The sequence below is a fragment of the Oncorhynchus mykiss genome, chromosome 5 (assembly GCF_013265735.2).
Source record: "Oncorhynchus mykiss isolate Arlee chromosome 5, USDA_OmykA_1.1, whole genome shotgun sequence".
Lineage (NCBI taxonomy): Eukaryota > Metazoa > Chordata > Actinopteri > Salmoniformes > Salmonidae > Oncorhynchus > Oncorhynchus mykiss.
This window is the reverse complement of record NC_048569.1, coordinates 70129241-70145426: the sequence shown is the minus strand read 5'-3', so window position 1 is coordinate 70145426 and position 16186 is coordinate 70129241. Positions and strand designations below refer to the sequence as shown.

At 41.0% G+C, this 16186-nt stretch overlaps 1 protein-coding gene across 2 annotated transcripts in view; it reads right to left on the bottom strand.

The window, feature by feature from the left end:
• The window catches only part of nlgn1 (neuroligin 1), a 282476-nt gene that overhangs the window by 202904 nt on the left and 63386 nt on the right, over window positions 1-16186 (bottom strand). Inside the window, exons 3-4 of one of the 2 annotated variants that reach the window (XM_021604119.2) lie at window positions 5751-5810; window positions 2377-2529 (exon numbers count right to left, since the gene is read on the bottom strand). In XM_021604119.2, the coding sequence (XP_021459794.2) occupies window positions 2377-2529; window positions 5751-5810 (213 nt within the window). The remainder of the gene's footprint in view (window positions 1-2376; window positions 2530-5750; window positions 5811-16186) is intronic. The other variant, XM_021604121.2, reaches the window with a different exon arrangement.

The following is a 16186-nucleotide window of genomic DNA, read 5'->3' as shown; positions in this document are numbered from 1 at the left end:
TCCTCAGGCAAGCCCAGGGTTACCAGTCAAAGGCTGAGGCCAGCAGCTAACATGTTAGTCGGGCCAATGGGCAGGCCAGCCGTGAAGCAACAGAAAGGAAAGAGACGCAGACTAATGAAACAAATTATCTGCGGTATTTGTTTCAGGGAGAATAAATAAATAAGCATGAAAAACAATAATCCTCAACACCGGGCCACATGCAATGATTAAATAAAAAAACTGCAGAACCAATTATTTCAGCAAGAACAAAAGGCAGCGGTGAAGATTGTTGAAAGGGTAAACAATGGGAAGAACATGGCTGGCTGCATCTGCTCCCGGAGCCCTGCCTGGTGCAATATCACGCTGACATGCTGCGTGCTCAGGCCTAGCATAGGAGGAGCAGTGGAACCTGGGCTGTTTACCTGGCTAATGCCCAGACAGCGGTGGTAGATCACTTTCCTCTGTTGCTCAGATGCTTTCAGGGCCAGCTGGGTTCTGATACAGGGAGTCATTAAGCACAATAAAAGCCATCCTGATTTAGACATGTTATTAACTCCTTTATTAGCCTTGGCTTTAACTACTAAAAGGTCATATTTGTGAGCTTCTACAATTCTGGAATTCAAAGGATGCTAAACGATGGATTGGACCAGAGAATGTGTTGAGGCCATAAGGTTCACGCCAACACTACAGTGCACAGGGCTGTGTTTTAAATAGGTCTTATGTGAGTTGAAGCGCGGCCAGACTGTGGTCTTATACAGGAGTCCATGATGAGTATGATTCGGCCCATAAATTCAGAGCAATTCTGATAATGATGCGCTGACAGCAGAGTTCCATTATTCCATTAAGGCGTCTTACAAAACCCTGACACATCTGCGCACACACACACATGGAGGCAGGCCGAGAAACGGCCACTGGCCAAATCCATCCCGCTACACCCAAACCGATAAATAAAGCTCACGTCAGCCACTCTGCATATTTCGGGCTCCTTATGACTCTGCATGCCTTCCCTGACAAAGAAAAACAAATCATCAGGTGGCAAGATTTTTTTTTACCAAGAACCCAAAAGGTGCAATAATGTTGGCAGGATCATTAGTGGGAGAGAAAAGCACCACTAGCATTCTCTCTCCCAGTCTTTCTCTCTCTCTCGCTCTCTTTCTCCCGTTCTCTCTCCTCCTCTTTTCTGCTCTCCTCTAATTGTCAGGTTAATTAGGAGGAGTAGCAGCATTGGTTAAATAGCCTTTCCTCGTCCCTGCCCCCCCCCCCCCTCCCCCCCACACACACACACAAACACACACACAGATACACACACACAAGATGAAGGGGCCACGATGACAGGGCCCCTTTGTTACTTCCTATTGCACATTCACACACAGTCCTGACTACAAAAGGGCCAAAGAGGCCAAGGCACTTCTGGGCCTTGTTAGACAGGCCCTTGATTGGCTGGTCAGATGAGCAGAGAGCATGCTTGTCACACATCACACAGCATCTGCTTAGCTCCTGTAACGTTACTCTGCTCATCTCATTCAGCAGAGCTGAGTGGTTTGATCCGCTTACCCCACCGCCACAGGGGTAAATACAAACACTGAGGAAAATGTCAACAAGACTCTTTGTGATGCTAAAAAGATACATCTGATTGAATATGCTCCCATTTTTCCTGTAGCACCAAACCACAGCCTCTTAGCTTGACAGGAGAACCAGCATTAGTGAAAACACAGCCACACCACTTACCTGATCATCACCAAAACTGGTGCTTTTAAATCTTCACATGAACACTATCAACATGAAACCAGTCCAGAGGAATCAGGCCTAATGTTTTACAATTCCAATTATTATCGTTGCTAGTTTAAATTCAGGAGGCATTCAAGTTGTTGCCAAATTGTTCACAATAAAAACATCTGACATACCACGTTTTCTAATATTCATAATTTGTACAAATAAAGACTTGTTATGGAGAGAAATCAATTTGGAAATAGTTGCTTTATGGGGACAAAAGCTGGGGCTCATGCTGGGGGCTGGTCATAAAGTATTCATGGTTATAATTATACCCCATATTTACTATCATCTTAAATCTTGTGCCTCCAAGCTCGGTTTCCTTTGACACATATTGCTGCTGGTGTGAGTGAAAGGAGGATATTGCCACAGAGTTGTGTGCATTAAAGCCTTGATGCTTTTCAAGAGGGGTAAATCACCATATGAAGCGAGAATAAGGATATTCATGAAAACAAATGACAGCATAATCTCATTGAGGGTGAAACCATAGCACCTCCGTTTCACTCTGTTTCACACTGTCCCCCCAAGGCAAAGAAAAAGCATTGATGGGCGTCTACTGTCCGGTATATATATATATGTAGCTAGTGTGGGGGATTAGTGATAAGGACAAAATCTGGAAATCCTTACCTAATACTCCAAGCCGGTAGTTCACTGTGATGACGATAACATTGCCGTAACTTGCCAAGATGCTGCCGTCAAACATATTCCCAGTGCCCTCCATGTAGGATCCCCCATGGATAAATACCATCACTGGCTTGGGGCTACCGCTTTCACGGATGTCTGCAAGGGGAAGGAAATGATTAAAGGACAAATTAAAATGACAGCTGGAGATGCAATCTAAATTGTGGACGCTTTAGTTTTCTCATAATTTCGGACACATTGACTTAGCTTTGAGACAATTTCTGCTTTGCACGTGATGCCGTTCATTTCATACGTGACAAGTATGACATGTTCCTGGTGATTGAAAATTCCATATTAATCTTGTTTTTTTGTTTCAGGAAATTTTATGGGCTCTTATTTTTGGGGGGCCAATAAACTGTCAGCATTAAAGAAGCGTAGAGATTAAAACTGACATTTCAATTTAAGCAGCACAGGTGGCTAGTTTTATCAGTAACGTAGAATCTAATAAACAAGATTGAACCTAAATGTTTTAATGATTAACATTCTTCACGAAAAGTTTTTAATTCAATTTCAGACATCCAACGTTTCCCTTTAACAAAGTGTTACGCTTACTGAACTTTGCATAATAACATCAACTCACTTGATGCCGTCTTTGAGGGAGGACATCTAGTTTGGCCGCTGGGTTTGAATTAAATGGGGGATAGGGAGGGATACAAAAAAATAGGCTTCTGATTACTTTTATATTCCACAAAGGAGACAGACGTTTCATCTTGGGTGCAAAATATCCACATTCATGTTCAATATCTTATCGATGTTTGGTGTTGGGGGACACTTGCAGGAGGTCTCAGAGCTAAGGAAAGTAATTAAATAGTAAGGAAAGTAGGATGGCATCTTCCACAATGCCTTTATGGCAAAACATGATGCTCTATTTGCAAAATGCAAGCCCATCTCTGTTCTTTTAGTTGATTTTCTTCCTCCCACTCTGTCTTTCTCTTTCCTTCGCTCTCTTTCTTACATTTCCAGTGAAAGCGGGAAGAAAATGCCAGGGCACCTCTAATCCTCACGTCTTCAGTAGGCAATCCATAACTTCTAGAATATTGATTAGGACTGAGCAGCTGCTGAGTGCATGTGCATGCGCGCGTGTGTGTGTGTGTGTGTGTGTGTGTGTGTGTGTGTGTGTGTGTGTGTGTGTGTGTGTGTGTGCAAAAGCATACGTTTTTGGTGAAAGAAAGAGAGAACAAGAGAGGGGGGAGAGAAATAGGGAAAGAGTGGGAGATACTGTAAAGAGAGAGATCCGGAGGGCAAATCTAAATTATTTTCATAAATTGAGCATCAGAATCCTAACATCTTCCATTCACTTTGATTAATTAATTGAATCACAGAAGAGCAGCTGGATTCACGCAAGTGTGTAAACTAGAGCAGCATTGAGACAGGAGAGTAATACCTGATCTCTCCATATAGTTACAAACATAACAGCAAGGTAAATGATTAAATATGTAAAATAAAACTAGGACTGAAGACTAACTGGAAAGATTGCGTGTCTGTTTGTCTGTGAAAGTGAAAGTGAAATATTCACACAGTGCATATGTAGCCCCCCTCTGTCTCTTGTGTGGATGCCAACAGCAGATTAAAGTGACACACATCTGGTCACAGAGGGTTATGGCTACAGTGTCTGTCAGGATGTCCATTACATCATTCATGTCATTCACAGTCCTTTATGCTGTTTGTTCTTGTGTTCACTTCATCTTTGTGAGTGGCAAAAGCAAGTGCACATTCTAAATCCTTTGGAGGGATTCCAGGCATCTCTGACAGAGGTCAAACCATTTTAAACATCCATCAATGAGGAATAGATGCCAGGGAATTGTGTGTGCTGGCTTTTGAGAATAGATGGCAATTCAGCCATTTGTTCTAAACTGGGCCTACTAATCATAGGGTTCGGTCATGCATCCTACGTGGACACCATGGCATGCTAGGCTACTCCTAGCTGTAGGTAAAGTACAGAGGTAAGTGAGGACAGGTGCATTCCTATACAGGCGCTCACATCACAGAAGACTAGCTGTAAAAGCACTGCACTGGATCTCCATCCAATGCCAAATCTGGATGGCCTTGCTAACAAGCTACAGTATAAAGAGAATGTCCCTGTCACAATCCTGCTGAGGACAAAAGCTTCCATCCATTACAAATCCACAGGTGGAGTGGCACCTACAGAGAACTGCACATCTTACATTCCATGACATTGAGGTTCCATGGCAGTGTGTTGTTGTTGTTATTTGATTACATATCTCTGTTGTGGCAATAGGTTAAATGTCAAAAGAGCGCCGCCAGTGAGATATCAAGCCGATTGGTCCTTGGGCCATTTCATTCACACATCTCAATGCGTTGGTTTTAACAGCATATTGTCTTCTGTCTTAGAGAGGATTATTAGTCTGGCCTGGATTCTTTATCAAGTGAATACTTGAGAGGCTGGCTGGGATTTCACTGTATATTTGTGTCTCTAATCTTTTGATGTGTGTACTCAGGAAATCGCAAGTTGCTGCAGATCAAAGATAGCTGCCGCATTCCTAGTTTAGTTTTCTGTAATTGGTGCTTATTTCACCAGATTATACAGGAGATGTGCATTATTAAGACTGTGTTCTGTCATTAAGTAGGAAGTTAACTTTCTCACTTTCTCTTTGAATAACTTAATTTGGGGTATTTTGAGTACTTTCTTCAGTCTGTTACTTTTCAGTGAGGAGCCCGTTTTAGATTTGTTGATTTAAACATTTGGACTTGATTCCTAGGTTTACATAACTGTGCCATAATGTACTTGAACTTGTGTAAAATAGTGATGAAGAGGCCTCGTTAGGAAGGGATTTGTGATCAATATGTTACAGGTCTTTGCCCATAACGATCCAGGAACATCCATACATGTTGCATAGGAAACTTACAGTTTTTTTTATAACACAACTGAAGGTGACTTATGTGTTAGGATTGATCAGGGTATCAAATTCCCCAGGGTTGGAATAGTATATTTTATTTTGGAAAAGGAAAAGAGTTGTGAAAAATCATGCAAAAAGGTGTTACGATTTAATTGAAGGGTTAATAGTTACTCTCTTTTAGATGGGATGCAACATGTATTTATTTGTTCACAAAATGTAAAAAGAATTCAAGCAAAAACCTATGTTAGATTATTAACAATTAATTAAGTACTCTGGAATGATGTGCGACATTAAACATACTCTTAAAACATCAAGCAAAAAAGACAAAACACATCCAGCAAAAATTACGGAGAAAAAAAATCTTCACTTTCAAAAAAAGGACAAGAAATGTAAAAAAAAAAATCAAAGAGGAAAAATTGGAGGGTTCCTTGTCATGCAAATCAGTTTGGCATCAAAAAATACCTTCATCCTCCGCCCCGTCATTATCACCTAAATCATCATTGTGTTTCTTTGTAAGGGGACCTAGGATCAAGAATGGAGAAGATGGAGGAAACAGATAATACAAGAACACACAAACCTTAAAAACGCTCAAAAGAGAAAGACATCTTAAGTGATTTTCCCTGTGAAAACTTTTACTGAAAGAGAAAGAATGTAAACAATATCATACACATTTGTGGCGCTTGGTAGCTATGAGATAGTAAGACTTTTGTTACAAAGTACTGTAACAAAACAAGAAGGCTCTTCAAAATAGGACCCTTTCTTTCAAAAAGATTCAAGAATGTAAGATAAGTCGTTCCCAGTAAAACAGATAGGGTGTTTTCAGAACACAGCTTTACCTCATGTCATTCTCACCCCTCTTTCCCAATTTCAAGTAAACAGACAAAAGCATAATTGTTATGGATGTTTGTGAGGGTGTCTTCTAACATTATGTTCCAATAAGTAGCCCACGTCTGTGAATGTTAATGTGCTAAAAGAGAATACTCCAGATTGAATCATTAGTGGACTCATACTATGTAAATATGTAAAATAGAACCTAAATGAAGTAATTTCATTGTAGGATCACAGAGTGTCAAAATGCAAATGGGAAAAGTTAATGTATTAAGTGGCTCCAAACACACAGAGGTTAATTGCTTAATTCTCCCTCATTGGCAAAAGAATAAAGCAGGAAATAGGTCAGACTGCAGCAGAATAAACCAAGACAGGATTAATTTAGTGAGTAACAGCACAAAGACCGCTGCAATGGACTGTACTATAAACACAACACAGATGGACAAACAGATAGACAGGCACACAGAAAGACAGACGGGGGCACAGAAAGACACACAGGCACACAGAAAGACAGACGGGGGGGGCACAGAAAGACAGATGGGGGCACACACAGACACACAAAGTTGACAAAGCGCTAGTCTAGACACATGCGAGCTAGATCAAGCATGTGCAAGCAGAGAGCAGCACATGAAAGAGTGAGATACACAGTATGACCAATGAAAGAAGCCTTCCCACACATCACTCAAACTCATCCTGCTTATGATCATGCTCCTTCATGACAATACGGTACAGGAAAACCAAAACAGGGAAGCAATGAGAGGCAGGGATGGGAGGGGGAAATGGAAATGCTCTGTTTTCTGTTCATTCTATTAAAATAGTCCAGTCATTTATTTTCCTCATGTCTTGTAGCCAGAACGCTAGAGCAGTAGGCAATGGCATGACACCTCTATAATTTGTAGCAACATTCTGGAGAAGAAAACAGAGGTTATTCAACACTGGAGAGAACATTTGGCGTAAACATCCCGTTTCACCCAGCAGCCATGCTGAGATTGATTTTGTGAGATACATGACAAAAAATGAAAACAGTTAAGAGTAAAGTACACTGTAGCCTACCTTATCGGAACACATCATTAAACCATCACATTCTCATAAGCTAAGGTAAGGCTTATAAAGCAACTGAACGGAGATGCTGGAGCAAGGCACTGCAGTGCCCTGTGACATGACTGTGCATGGCTGTCCCCTAACTGAGGGGATGGTTGGATCATACCAGTCAGGACGGCAACATGACAGCATGCTGTCAGCATCACGTCACTCCTAAACTCCAAGTGACTGAGGGCCAGGCCCTGCACACTGACTTTTCAACCCCTCTGACCCCCTTGGAGTACTGAGCGCCTCAACACTTTTGTGTCGCACCTGGCTCCACTGCACTGATTAGGGAGACTCTGTTTTTCTGTCTTTCCCAGTATTTATTTTCTCTTTCTCCCTTTACCTCAGTCTACCTTTCTCTCCCTCTATTTACTCTGCCTCTCCGTCTGTCTAACTGCCAAACTGTTTTCCTGTGCCGTTGTCTCTGTCGCCCCCCCCCCCCCCCCCACCCCCCACACACACACACACACACACTGTCTGTCTCACCAGTAATGCTGTCTCCCAGTCAGATGATAAATTGATTTATTACTGCAGCCTAGCTCTTACACACCCCTTCCAAATGAATTTCCATATCCCTCGTTGTGCCGATATTGATTTGTGTTCATCTCTGACTGATAAAGTGCAACTTCACGCTTGAGTACTCTGTAATGCAGAAAAAGAGGTGGGCTGGTGAGGCGTGCAGTAGGCGGCCGACTCCGGGGCTCCTGGCCCTTAACACTTTAATGCACTATGAACCCTGAGGCTCCAACCAGATTAGGTCATTAATGCTTTGAGCTCAATTGATCTCACATTGTGCACATGGGCATCCATACGACACATTCGTCAAGGATCTTAGGCCTATCCAAATGGAAACAAACCAACTCAATCAATCATTGATTTGACCATAAAAACAACGGGCTCTCTAACATACAAAAGCCAATGAATCTGGGGAGTAAGTACTGACCTTCGACAGTACTGGCTATAAAACATATTGTTGCATGAACAAATATTTCACATCCTTTGATAAATTCCTGAATGTCTATGGTGAAATATAGCCTGTATGGTGAAATATTTCATACAATGCAGTTTGTGCCATAACATTTTGATCAAGAGCAGAATATACAAGAACTTACCTTTCAAATCAAGTCCAACAGCACAACTCATTCCCAGGGGCCGAGTGAGTCATGAGCCTGGTGCCCATGGGACACGTGTAGTGCAGTGTACATGGCTATACAGCCAATTACAGGGCTCACAGCTCTGTGGATCTCTTTGATCAATGACTCAGGACCAGGTGGTACTCAGGAACAGGACACTACTGAATACATTCACCCATGTGTTGTGCACTTGATGCAATGCCATCCTACTCTATTCAAATGTTAGAGGCACATAACAGAGAGAGGCTGGCTCTTTGACTGACTGACTCACACTCTCAAAGCAGAAACAAACACAGATGAAAAACAAATGCTCACAGGTGTGGCTGGGGAGGATTTGACTGCATTAACATTCTAAAACAAGATAGTAACCTCAACCTGCACTATTCATTAAAGGGGCAATCAGCAGTTGGTGTATACATTTTTTGACTTATACATTATTGATATGGGCCCATTGATTCTTGAAGAATATAACTTGTAAATGCCCCATGAGCTTAGTTCAACTATCGTACCCCATCAGAACACAAAATATAAGCTTGTTTTACTCCAATGTTTGTAAACAAAGTAAATGTAAACACTGTATTGCCTCAAACCATGGTTAAAACTATCATTTTGATATCTGGATGGTCAGTCCTTGCTCTACACTCTACAAATTAGGCGTTCAATAATTGTTTTTCTAAGATCCTCAAAGTTCTTTGAAGAACCGTAAAGGTTCTAAGCACTGAAAATTGCCCCCAATAGGTTCATTGAGGAACCTCGTTAGTTGGTGGGCGTTCTTGCAGCAACCTAACTGCCCAACTGAAACGTTTGGATTTGAATTTCAAAGGATAGCAGGTGCAGGCACTTATCTGAAAAATGTAAAGGTCTCAATTTAAAGGGAAGGTTTGTCCCTTGAATGATGTAAATTTATATTGTTTTATGGTGATACCACCTATCTTTTCATATTTGTGCAAATCACAATTCAATGGATAGCAAATCAACAAAGAGGTAAGAATATGTAGGCTATAAGAATATGTTGAAGGCAAGATGTATTGGGTGCAGACGACTGAACTGCTCACTTTTGCATCCTTTTCTGCAAGTATACAAAGACGAGGAGGCATACACAAAAGTATGTCAATTGGTATGTTATGCAGATCACATGTATCATCCTCCTCCCTTACCTCTTCAATGAATATCCGATAGGCCTCTACATTATGGACAAGGTATGTGCATGAAAACCATTATCAAAACAGTTCATTCACATTTTCCACAAAAACCAAGGTATGAATATTGTCGTGCATGTTTTGTTAATCATCTGTATAATTTTAAAAAATGTGGATTCACAGACTTCATCTCTGATGAATTTAACAGGAAACCTGTTCGATCACCATGCACTGAAAAATCATTCTGGATATGGATACAGAAAACATCAACACATTAACATCAACACGCCAGAGGATATGCCCATTCAACTTGGGGCTCTGCTGGGAGTTTACCTCATCTTTAGATTGGTTTTATTCTGCTTTGCCACTAAAATAACAATAAACACTGAAAACTAAAATATGGTGTTATTGTTGTTATTGTTATGTATATTATTATTATTATTAATAATAATAATAATAGGGGAGGGGGGGCAGTTCATCAAATTAACCCCAAATGTTCTTCAAGGATCCATTAAAAAGGTTATTTGAAGAACCCTTTTAAATGGTTATTCGAAGAACTTATAGGGGTTCCCCCACAGTTTCAACTTGAAGAACCTCTAAAGGATACTCCAGGAACCTTTTGTTTTTAGCGTGCATGCAGTACTCATTGACTTTTTCCAGATTTTGTTACGTTACAGCCTTATTCTAAAATTGATTAAATAAATACAAATCCTCAGCAATCTACACACACTACCCCATAATGACAAAGCGAAAACAGGTTTTTAGAAATACCTTATTTACATAAGTATTCAGTCTTTGCGATCAGACTCTAAATTGAGCTCAGGTGCATCCTGTTTCCATTGATCCTCCTTGAGATGTTTCTACAACTTGATTGGAGTCCACCTGTGGTAAATTCAATTGATTGGACATGATTTGGAAAGGCACACACCTGTCTATATAAGATCCCTCAGTTGATGGTGCATGTCGGAGCAAAAACCAAATACATTTTAGAATAAGGCTGTAACCTAACCAAATGTCGAAAAAGTCATGGTCTGAATACTTTCCTATTCTCTGTCTATGAATTTGAGAGTGCTTATATTTCTCGAGCACCATCCCTCAGCTTTTTAGCGAAAAACTTTGTTATTGTTTCAACTGCTGATTGCCGCTTTAAGCCAGCTATGCATGCAGCTTTCAAGGCTCTGTAGATGCAAACTATACAGATAGGCAGGGTAGAGAAGACCACGTGACTACTATTGCTTTGCAGAACACACATAATATACAGATGACCCTCTCAGCTGGCTGCCTGCCTACCTATGACAAGGTTTCCCTCACGTCTAGGCTAACATGTCGAGCCCAAGGCAACTAACCATGCCATATGGGACTAAAAGCCTCGGCAACCGCCCTGATTTTCCTTCAGTTCCAACCCAGCAGCCTGTCTTTCCTACTGTCTAACTATGCACCCTACTACTGGTCACACCTGCCAGAGAGAGAGAGCATTCTCTACCCTCATAGAAGGGAGACATACTGTACTAAAATGTGTGACGGCTAAAGCACAAGATGAGGGGGAGAGGCTAGGATGAAGCTTTCGTTGACAGGACCGATTACCACAGAATTGAACAAGATGCATCTAGAGCACACTCCCATGGAAGTTAAGGCTTATTTTCCAACCCGCACTTTCATATACAGTACAGCTTGTAACATATGAGAACTATGTCAACTGTGTCATACAGGACTCAACCCTGTTGCACTCAGCTATTTAACTGGTATTGCACATCATCCCCATCTTTTCTGTTTGCTCTCTTCCATGCTAGAGAGAAAAAGGATACTGTATCGGCACAGTGAGACCTGACATCAAACATTTCTTTCTTCAAAAATAATTTGTAACCATTCCAGCATGAATATTTCATGATGCTAATTGAATGTGCTTCAGTGTAGAGGTCTGCGCGGGACTGATTTCTTCATCCCGCCCGCACCCGCAGCTTTTCATACTGCACCCGCTGCCTTTCATACGGCACCCACAGCTTTTCATACTGCACCCGCAGCTTTTCATACTGCACCCGCAGCTTTTCGTATTGCGCCCGCAGCTTTTCATACTGCACCCGCAGCCTTTCATACGGCACCCACAGCTTTTCATACTGCACCCGCAGCTTTTCGTACTGCGCCCGCAGCTTTTCGTATTGCGCCCGCAGCTTTTCATACTGCACCCGCAGCCTTTCATACGGCACCCACAGCTTTTCATACTGCACCCGCAGCTTTTCGTACTGCGCCCGCAGCTTTTCATACTGCACCCACAGGTTTTCATACTGCACCCGCAGCTTTTCATACTGCACCCGCAGCTTTTCATACTGCACCCATGCGATATCAAAATGCTCAAAAATAACCTAAGAAATAGCCTGAGTTAAATTGAGATTTTCACGTGGCCCATTATTGCTAGGCTATGTGACAATATACTTGACGGATTTGGAAGAAAAGCAGAGTTGGGGAGACTTGCACTTTTGCAAGCTATTTTTATAGCCTACCTTTTAGGAGTGCGACGATTTTCAGACATTTCCTTGGAAAGATAACTGCCAGTGATTCTACAACCGTGCATAGGCAGCCTACTCTATTTCAATGAGACCACATATACAGTATACGCATTTTTCATTATTCTATACATAAATCCGAGACACTTCATTTAGTATGATATGTTACATTTCGTATGGTATGTATTCATTTGTGGATGTCCATCATCCATTACTTATCAAATGTTATGTATTACAATGTGTATGATATGTTAGGAATTGCCATTAGTCCAATAGGTTACATTTGCACAATGTATGATATGTTACGAATTCCAATTTATATTTGCTAACGTTAGCTAGGTGACTAGGTGGTTGCCGTTAGCAAGCTGGCTAATGTTAGCTGGATTATGGTTAAGGTTAGGAGTTAGGTTAAAAGTTAGTGTTAGGGGAAGAGTTAGCTAAAATGATTAAGGTTAGAGTTAGGGGGAGGGTTATCTAACATGCTAAGTAGTAAAAACAAGTTGGTAATTAGCTCAAATGCTAATGCTAGTTTGCGGTAATGAGATTGGACACAACCTTTGGGTTGCTAGTCATTTGCATTATACTTGTTATATGTAAAACCACTAAATGTAACATATCATAATTTCAGTGTCACGTATTTCCTATGTTATGTCTAGTCTGAGACCAGGCTGATCTCACACACCCAACTAGAATAGGAAAGGTAGGCTACTGAAGGTGAAGCAGCGACAAAGATTAATAATGTGACAAAGATGTGCTTTTACAAAGCAGAAAGATGATGTTTCCAAATAATCTGTGAGACAAAAAAATATATTTTCATCCCAAAATAATATGTCTGACCGCCCGCAACGTGAAAAATGCTGACCGTGCGGCAATGATCTCTGTCTGGACCCGCAGCCCTCTACTGTGTGTTTTCTCCCCTAATGAATCAATACACATACCTATGCTTTTATATACCTATATATTCTGATATATTTGACATGTACTGCACACTCAGTCACTGTGTAATACTGTGTAACATCAGTCACAAATGGTAACAACTGGAGATTCATAAATATTTGATTTCCGTAACATGGCTGACATTCTAACAACTGATGACAAGGGTCTCTGGACCCAGTGAAAAAGGGTCTGATGCTGGGTTTCAAATATCAGTAGTAAATGCCAGCAAAAAATGTATTTTCTTGGAATCCCCCCTGGGGAGAGCAGAGAGGACCTGGGGACCCAAATGTCACAGCGCCTTTGGATTGTAAAGGTGCTGCTGCTCATTAGAGCCAGCCACTGACAGGATTTAAAGGCAGGTAACATCGATGTGTGTGTGTGTGTGTGTGCACGCAGGGGGGATTTCATTAGGAGCTGTCAGAATGAGAACAGGGATATAGGAAATGACACACCTCGTAATAAGCACCCTTCCTGTTGAGGGGAAGTTGCCTGGAGAGGGGGTCAGCGACACCGCATCCTGCGGGGAGCACATAGCAAGATCAGTGTTTCCCCTATATGAAGTATGTAGAAAAGATAATGGACTTATATATGTTTTAATAAGATCATCTTTGAGAACTGACAATCCCCAACATAAAAACCAGACAGTCAGGGATAATCTAAAATCATGGAGCCCCCATTGATTTTGTTATTATGCTTGAGTCACTCAAATAGCATAAGAACAAGGTACAGTGCCTTGCGAAAGTATTCGGCCCCCTTGAACTTTGCGACCTTTTGCCACATTTCAGGCTTCAAACATAAAGATATAAAACTGTATTTTTTTGTGAAGAATCAACAACAAGTGGGACACAATCATGAAGTGGAACGACATTTATTGGATATTTCAAACTTTTTTAACAAATCAAAAACTGAAAAATTGGGCGTGTAAAATTATTCAGCCCCTTTACTTTCAGTGCAGCAAACTCTCTCCAGAAGTTCTCTGAATGATCCAATGTTGACCTAAATGACTAATGATGATAAATACAATCCACCTGTGTGTAATCAAGTCTCCGTATAAATGCACCTGCACTGTGATAGTCTCAGAGGTCCGTTTGAAAGGGCAGAGAGCATCATGAAGAACAAGGAACACAGCAGGCAGGTCCGAGATACTGTTGTGAAGAAGTTTAAAGCCGGATTTGGATACAAAAAGATTTCCCAAGCTTTAAACATCCCAAGGAGCACTGTGCAAGCGATAATATTGAAATGGAAGGAGTATCAGACCACTGCAAATCTACCAAGACCTGGCCGTCCCTCTAAACTTTCAGCTCATACAAGGAGAAGACTGATCAGAGATGCAGCCAAGACGCCCATGATCACTCTGGATGAACTGCAGAGATCTACAGCTGAGGTGGGAGACTCTGTCCATAGGACAACAATCAGTCGTATATTGCACAAATCTGGCCTTTATGGAAGAGTGGCAAGAAGAAAGCCATTTCTTAAAGATATCCATAAAAAGTGTTGTTTAAAGTTTGCCACAAGCCACCTGGGAGACACACCAAACATGTGGAAGAAGGTGCTCTGGTCAGATGAAACCAAAATTGAACTTTTTGGCAACAATGCAAAATGTTATGTTTGGCGTAAAAGCAACACAGCTGAACACACCATCCCCACTGTCAAACATGGTGGTGGCAGCATCATGGTTTGGGCCTGCTTTTCTTCAGCGGGGACAGGGAAGATGGTTAAAATTGATGGGAAGATGAATGGAGCCAAATACAGGACCATTCTGGAAGAAAACCTGATGGAGTCTGCAAAAGACCTGAGACTGGGACGGAGATTTGTCTTCTAACAAGACAATGATCCAAAACATAAAGCAAAATCTACAATGGAATGGTTCAAAAATAAACATATCCAGGTGTTAGAATGGCCAAGACCTGAATGGCCAAGTCCAGACCTGAATCCAATCGAGAATCTGTGGAAAGAACTGAAAACTGCTGTTCACAAATGCTCTCCATCCAACCTCACTGAGCTCGAGCTGTTTTGCAAGGAGGAATGGGAAAGAATTTCAGTCTCTCGATGTGCAAAACTGATAGAGACATACCCCAAGCGACTTACAGCTGTAATCTCAGCAAAAGGTGGCGCTACAAAGTATTAACTTAAGGGGGCTGAATAATTTTGCACGCCCAATGTTTCAGTTTTTTATTTGTTAGAAAAGTTTGAAATATCCAATAAATGTCGTTCCACTTCATGATTGTGTCCCACTTGTTGTTGATTCTTCACAAAAAAATACAGTTTTATATCTTTATGTTTGAAGCCTGAAATGTGGCAAAAGGTCGCAAAGTTCAAGGGGGCCGAATACTTTCGCAAGGCACTGTATAAGCCATGTGGGAAAGTGTATCACTGCAGCAAATTAGCTTTAAAACTGCAAATTGTCTCTCAGTCATATGGCAATTGAAGGAAGAATTGAAGGAAATTAGCTTAAAATTGTTTTTAAAAATTTTCTGCGGAGAAGAGGGCGACCTTTGAAATGCGCCATTGGTCACACCCACTTTGCCACTGCTGCTGAAAAAAAATCCTAGGGGAAACACTGAAAATAAATAATCTCACAGGAGCATGTGCTGAGCAGCTCTGTTATTGGCCAGCCGAGTGTGGGCATAATCATTCAGGCCTTGACCATTTGATCATGAAGAGTGGCATCTCCATTCAATATAAAGTTAAGTAAGCACAAGGAGAGGATAGACTTGAGTGTGACCAATTTCCCAGCAGAGCAAAATATTGATCCAATTAAAAGTGCAGATACAGATAGTGCTAATTGTACTGGAATCACAAGATGTAGTATTGGCAATGCATGATGATGTTTGATCAATGCTTCACATGTTCCTATAATCATTGATTAGTATGCCCCACTGCGCATAAATGATGTTCTTTCTTGTCAATTTATATGTTCACTCATTACACATACACACCTTTTTTTGATTTGGAAGCAAGTCAGACCATGTTTTTTTAGGGTGAAATTCTATGCATCCATTCACTATAAAGTACTCTTAATTTTTATCCTAAATTGCTTGAGGTGTCCTGACTCAACATCTTGTAAAGTTTTAAAATAATACACAGTACCAGTCAAACGTTTGGACACACCTACTTATTCAAGAGTTTTTCTTTATTTTTACTATTTTCTACATTGTAGAATAATAGTGAAGATACAGTACCAAAACTAGAAAATAACAAATATGGAATCAAGGAGTAACCAAAAAAGTGTTAAACATATCAAAATATATTTAAGATTTTAGATTCTTCAAAGT